Below are 7,152 nucleotides of genomic sequence, written 5' to 3'. Positions count from 1 at the left end.
GATTAAGTAATAATATTGAAGTACGTTGACTATTCTTCAAATTCTTAATAATTATTTTTTTGTTCAATCAAGCAAAATGCTTGAATATATTGAATATATATCACCACAACAAGTCTTCTTAAGTTTTGTACAACAAGTTTTGAGATTCACACGGCTTTTCTATAGTAGCCCATTATGATTTTCGATCCATAAAAACATCACTTCCATAATCTCACCATCCTTCGCATTCAGTCCAGTATTTTAATGCATTATTATCGGTTTACAATTCCTTCACATGGGTCTCATATTCCACCTAACCACAACTAATCGTAATGTAGTGATGATAGTCCAAGGTAATGCATACCTTGTTTACTCAATAAAATAATATAATACCATATTATACATACTAATTAATCCTACAACAAAGTTTATTAAATAATTCATTAAAATATTGTAAAACCAAGTGCTAAATAATTTTTTGATACATCAATTTTTTACTTCATATACTATACTGTTACACCCAACTTTTAAATAATACTTAGTTTAACTTATTAAATTAAATTTAGACATTCATTTAACTAGCAGAGACTAGTAAAAGAAATAAACCAGTATTTAGTACATCATTTGTCAACTTCATATATTATTACACATATTTTAAATAAATTATTATTTTTTATCGGCTTAATTATTACTTAATTTTACTTACTAAATATTCACTCTTAATTAACACAAATACACAATTTTACCAAAAAAAATTAATTACTAAGAGTCATGCATGATAATCCTTTAGAAGAAGCTGGTTTTATGACAAGATCTTTGGTTATACTAGGAGCACTTTTGGCGAGCATTTGGTGAGCATGTTCTGTTGGACCAAGCAAGAGTAAGTGTTATCAATAGGAGTTGCGGGCAAGGTTTTGGTTGAGATGGCACATGTTGGTATAACTGTGCAACCTGCTCTTTCCTGTCTTTTTTGTAGGTTCTTGCACATAACAGATTAGAATTCATCTTAGAGTAGTGATAATTTGACACTATTACATCCATCTTATACCTATTATTTTACAAAAATACTTCTATCACATAAGAAATTTAACACTTAAAGAAGATGTAATTTGTAGCAAAGGAAAAATGGGATGTAAAAAAATCATTTTTCTTCATCTTATTAGCATGTTTTGGAGATCTGGGGGTGAGCTTTATGCTGCTGTGTTGAGAAAGAGTGTTTGGGATCCTGCTTTTTGAGTCTTGTTCTGTTGCTCTGTCATGTCAATGTCCTGTTTAGAAGCTTAGACTTTGTTAGATGATTACGTAGGGACTTCACATGCAGCTTTAATCTCACTTTTTTTTACATGTTTCATAAGGATTGGAAGATCCAAAAAATGTACCTTTAATTTATTTAATTCTAAAAAAAAAGTTGTCACTCATATACTATTATAAATATATTATAATCAAAAATTTAATTGACGTCAAGCTTATTAAACATAATTTTCTTTTGTGAAAATTTTAATAAGATTAATTCATCTAATCCAAACTAAATTCGTCTTTTTACTAGCATGATTTTTTTTTTCAATTAAAACCGCACAACTTATCGAAAATTGTAAATAATTTTTTTTCTATCCATTTTAAATTTCCCTGGTAAATTTTTACTAGGAAGACATATGCACGAAACCAAAATTTGAAAATTTTATGTAAATTTGATGTTGCAAATGTGTACAGCTATCAAAGTGCTAGCTTATTTTGTTATTCAAAATATTTTATGAAGCTTAAGATTAGTGGAATATTACAAAAAATTTGGACTTTGAAGTCAATGATTTTCCCTAACCTTGAACTCGACCAACAGTTGAGTCCTTTTTACACCATACGACATTTAATTAAACACGAGCTTATTGTATTACAATAACATTTATTCATCATGTTAAAATATAAACCAAGATATAAACTAAATTTTGATTTAATTTATTGTTGGTATATATATAGCTGTGGTGGTAATCTTGGCTGAGCAACTGCCAGGAGTGGTTGTGCAAGAAGGATATCATGGTCTGACTCAGAGAGGTTGATGGTTGAAACATTGGGTGGTGCAGTCCAACTGAAGCCATGGAGCAATCTAGCAAATAACATCACTGTCATTGTGGTTCCAAGCATCACTCCGGGACACCCACGCCTTCCTGTGCTAAATGATATCAACTTCAAATTTGGTTCCGTCAAAACCACATCATCTCCATCACTCTTCAGGTGGCGTTCAGGTTTGAACTTGTAGGGTTCATTCCACACTTTTGGGTTTCTTCCAAGTTCTTGTCTGCTTAGTAGTACATGGCTACCCTTAGGGATGAAGTAATTTCCCACCATGGTGTCACTCATAGAGACATGGGGAGGATTAAAAGGTGCAATGGGATGAAGACGAAATGCTTCTTTTGCACAAGCCTTCACATAGTTTAGCTTAGGTATATCTGATTCTTGGACCATCCTGTCTTTTCCTACCACACTGTCCAATTCTTCAACAGCTCGATGGAGCAACTCTGGTTGGTTAATCATCTCAGCAAGTGCCCATTCAAAAGCATTTGATGGATTGTCCACTGTTGCAACCATCAATTCCTACAATGAGTTTGAATATTTATTTCAAATTTCATCTTTACAACATGCATGAAATGTAGCCAAATCAGAAGTTATTGTATAAGATCTAGAACTACCTACATGATTCCAATCCATCTTACAAACTATGTAAATGGTTAAAAGAAAAGGGTAAAACGAGAAACTGATAGAGGTGAGAAGAAAAGAGGAGAAAGATTGAAAGAAAAGAATGTGAAAGTGAATGGAAAAGAAAGTAAATGTATGTTCATAAATAAACCCCTCTCCCGCAAGAAATATGATTTGCATTTACGTGTTAGTATAAGTACAAAAAAAACAAAAAACCAGGAGAAAAGTGAAGTATATTACTATGATTTGTGCATTGATCTCTTCCAATGTTAAGGATGGGTTATTGTTGGAGTCTTTCAGAGAGATGAGAACATCAAGCCAGTCCTCTTTATCAATCTTTAATCCATCGTTCCATTGTTTGATTCTCTGTTGAACGATGGGATCATGATACTTCTTGACGATCCTCAAAGCTTCCTTCACTTTCTTCTCGTGACCATCCAAATCAAGTGCCCTCAAGCATGGCATATAATCAGAAACAGAAAAGGAATTAACGTAGTTGAGCAAATCAAAGATGGAATCGACATGTTCTACTTCCTCAAAACCGGGCCCTCCATCCTCTCTAGCCTCCCCAAAATACCTTGTATTAAAAGTAATTTTTCTGATAAGGTTTCCACAATAATGCCTTGCAGCAGTCCTAACATTCACAAGGCCAGAAATACCATCGTTCACCATTTTGCACTTGTTGTAGACGTAAAACGTAAGGTTTTGAGCTTCTTCCGTCCTTTTGTCGTGAAGCCATAGGTGCTTCTGTGGAGAAAGCAAATCATTGGTTAAAATTTTCTTCATTTTCTTCCACTGATCCCCAAAGGGCGCAAAAGCTGTTGTTGAATATCCACTACTGATGAGTTCAGTGGACATGCTTAGTGATCTTGATGCAAAAGTTGCATCTTGTTTTCTCAAGAACTCAGTAGCAATGGTGGGAGATGTGACTGGGATAACATAGGCATTTCCTAAGCGGATACATGCAATTTCAGTGTTCATTTCTTTCATGAGATTATGTATCCACTTATGTGCAGGTTCTTTTGCAAGCATTTCAGGAAGGTTGCCTACTATAGGCCATGGTTTGGGACCTGGAGGGAGGTTTGGCTTTTGTTTCTTAGAACTCTCGGTGAAGTTAGACCTTAGGGTTTTGATCATAATGATGAAACAGGTAATTATCACAAACAAAGAAGGCCAAAAGCTTTGAAGATTTGACAACAGAAGAAATGGGGTGTTACCCATGATTTGGAAAAGTTTTGTAACTGAAAAAGGAAGAAATTAAGGAGAAGTAGTTTGGCTAAGGATTTTAGAGAAGACCGGAATGATTCATGGCAAATACTTGATACCTATTTATAGCGTAGCGGCATATTAAATATGAAAAAACACTCTTAGTTTACTTCCACATACATTTCACAATGAAATATACTATAATTTTATTTTAATTTTTTATTAACTTTATTAAAAAATATAATATTTTATTATTAAAAGGGATTGTAAAAAACTAGTGTTAAATAAAAAAAAATCATGAAAGATATGCATCACATGTTAGATTCTTAGTACGGGATATATCATGAAGAGCCAAAAACACGTGCATGGTTAAACTTCTTTAGATTTGCATGGAGAGGAAGAGATAAAATGTGATATTTTTTTTTACGGTTTAATATTATTATTTGTCATACAACTGAATCATCCATTTTGCAATTCATACATACCTTTATACACTACAGTTTTCTTTTAAAAAAATAAAAAAAATAAAGAATATTTTAAAGATGCTATTTAACCTTATTACATTAGTCAGCATAATCTTCGACAGAAAAAAAAAAAAAACCCTATCTAGTAAGGTAGTTTATAATAGACTGTGTGTTGTTCGTGAGCTACAACTTATAACATATTGAAAATGTGCGAAGTAGTTGTAATAAAATTGTGGTGAAGGGAAAGTTCAACGAGGTACACGAAAGTGAAGAAGGTTGTTGAAAGTACTGTATCAAAAGTAATAAGAAAATAAGTTAAAAAACTAAAATATTACAAAATTCGATATATTATACTTGGAAAACACGACTTCACATTTAAGATACTCCAGTAGGACGATTTCAAATTTTTATTTTTCATAACAATTTCTTTTTATCATTAGAAAATAAATAAATAAAAAGTATGTATTACTAAAACCACATCTTCTAGCTTATAATCCAAAAGCATTACAAACCAGCAAAATACAAATAAAAGCTAAGTTTCATATTTTGCAGTTTATGCAGAAAAATTTGCATAGTTTACCACACCCATATGTACAATTCCTTTTAATCTAGGATAGTCCAGTAGCTCTGCTGTGAACAAAAGTGTGTATTTTTCATGACATAAAAATTATACTTTGTATACATTATAAGAAAACAAAATTAAAATTCATATATCAAACATAATTTTAATAAAAAAAAATATATGAAACGAAAAATGCAGCTTAAATATAACTTCTGTATCTGTTAAAAATAAAAAAGTGAAATCGTGTTTGTGGAAAAGTCTTGCTTCCCAAACATGATTTATTTAATTTTATAACTCTTCTACAATTTTTTATTTTGATAATTTCTTTAAAAAATTATATTAGACTTATAATTTTTCTCGTATAGGATACCAAAAATGATAAACACAAAAAAAAAATGAAGAAATAATACTCATACTCATATTTAACTAAATATATAAAGTTCTCCATCCCTTTTGTAATTTCAAATCATTTCCTCTAACAACATCTATTACATGAGCTAAGGTTTTCGAATGGTGGGTAACCGGAAGAGATTAGATTCTGACAGAAGTCAGAGGCGGATGGGAGGTTTAGGAAGGAGCGGTGGAGGCCTGAACAGGGTCGTAGGTCGTCAAGAGGTGCTACCATGTTCTTTTTCTCCAACTTTCGAGCTACATATGGGGAATACGACATGACAAGGGTTTTCAGAAATGGGCAAGGGTGAAGGAGATTTTCATCTGAAAGTGACATTTTATTATGCAACAATAGATTGAGGAAGGAGGGTACTCCAAACGACCCATAAAAAATTTGGGAGGTGGGTAAACTCTTAGGGACGTCATGTTGCGGGAACGAGGAGAAAATAATCGACGAATTTAGAAGAATGGAAGATAAAGATAAGGAGATTAAGAAGAAGTCAGAGGAGGGTATCCTACAAGAGTTATTATGATTATTGTCAATCTTAATATAAGAGGGTTGGGAGGGGGGACAAAAGCTAATTATATTAGGCATATTATTGCTAAGGAGGGGCGAATTTATTGTGCCTTCAGAAGGTTAAAGCATCTGCTCTTTCAGACTCTAGATGCTTTTCGTTATGGGGTGATAATAAGGTTGGATGGATTCACAATGAAGGCGTAAGTGGAGCAGAGAGTATGTTAACTATGTGGCATAAAGGTGCGTTTGGCTATGAGAGACATGTGATGGGAAAAGATTACATAACTATCTTTGGGCAACATATTGCATCGAAGTGTCATTGTGCAGTGATAAATATCTATGCCTCATGCAACTTGGTTGAAAATGAGTCTTTATGGGCGGAGCTGTCGAATATCAAGTGTGCACATCAGAACCTGGCCTGGTGTTTCTATGGTGACTTTAATATTGTCAAGAATGTTAGTGAAAGAAGAGAGTCTAGTGTCACGGGTAACCAAAAGAACAAAATCAGGGATTTTAATAGCTTTATTGAGAGGAATTATATGGTGGAATTACCAGTTGTAAGTAAGAAATACATCTGGTTCAAAGCCAACGATTCAACAAAGAGCAAACTCAATAGGGTGATGGTGTCGGAGGAGTGGATCCAAAAATGGTCCGGTTGTAAGCAACATGTACAATCGGGAGTGGTTTCAGATCATTGTGCCATAGTGGTGAAATCTTTAATAAGAGACTATGGTCCAAAGCCATTCAGATCCATTGATGCTTGGTTGTTGGAGTCGGGGTTTAAGGAGATGGTAGGGGTTAATTGGAGGTCATATTGTATTCAAGGTAATAATATAACCAGGTTCAAAGAAAAGCTTAAGTCTCTTAAGGCTGGCCTAAAAATATGGAATCGAGATGTGTTTGGATGTATGGTTACTAGAAAGAAGAGGATTGTCAAAGAAATTGAGGACATAGACAACCAAGATGACACCACTTCTATTGGTGAAAAGGCTAAGTTGAGAAGAACAAAGCTTTTAAGCCAGATGAGGTTACTTGACTCTAAGATGGAATCACTATGTAGGCAAAAAGCGAGAGAAAAATGGCTCAAGTATGGTGATTCAAATTCAAGGTACTATCACTTGATGCTCAGGTGGAGACATCTTAGGAATGGAGTGAAAGGCATGAATGTAAATAATTTGTGGTGTGAGGAACTTGAAGTTGTATGCAGGGAAGCCAAAAAGATGTTTCAGGTTAGATATCAGGCGACATAAGATTATGGGGTTAGACTTGAAGGTGTGGAGTTTAATTTTTTGTAACAGGAGACAAGTGCAAGCTTGGTTACTGACTTCACAGAGGAGGAAATAAAG

General features: G+C 33.6%; 1 protein-coding gene across 1 annotated transcript; it reads right to left on the bottom strand.

The window, feature by feature from the left end:
* Window positions 1–1,929: 1,929 nt before the first annotated feature.
* Window positions 1,930–3,888, bottom strand: LOC137833497 (isoleucine N-monooxygenase 2-like). The gene is made up of 2 exons (XM_068641842.1): window positions 2,908–3,888; window positions 1,930–2,565 (listed from the first exon to the last, which is right to left on the bottom strand). Exons 1-2 carry the CDS (start codon window positions 3,886–3,888, stop codon window positions 1,930–1,932), a joined length of 1,617 nt encoding a protein of 538 aa, XP_068497943.1.
* Window positions 3,889–7,152: the final 3,264 nt, after the last annotated feature.

The sequence above is a fragment of the Phaseolus vulgaris genome, chromosome 6 (assembly GCF_000499845.2).
Source record: "Phaseolus vulgaris cultivar G19833 chromosome 6, P. vulgaris v2.0, whole genome shotgun sequence".
NCBI classification, from domain to species: Eukaryota; Viridiplantae; Streptophyta; class Magnoliopsida; order Fabales; family Fabaceae; genus Phaseolus; species Phaseolus vulgaris.
The sequence above is the reverse complement of the archived record's forward strand: the minus strand, read 5'-3'. Positions and strand labels throughout refer to the sequence as shown.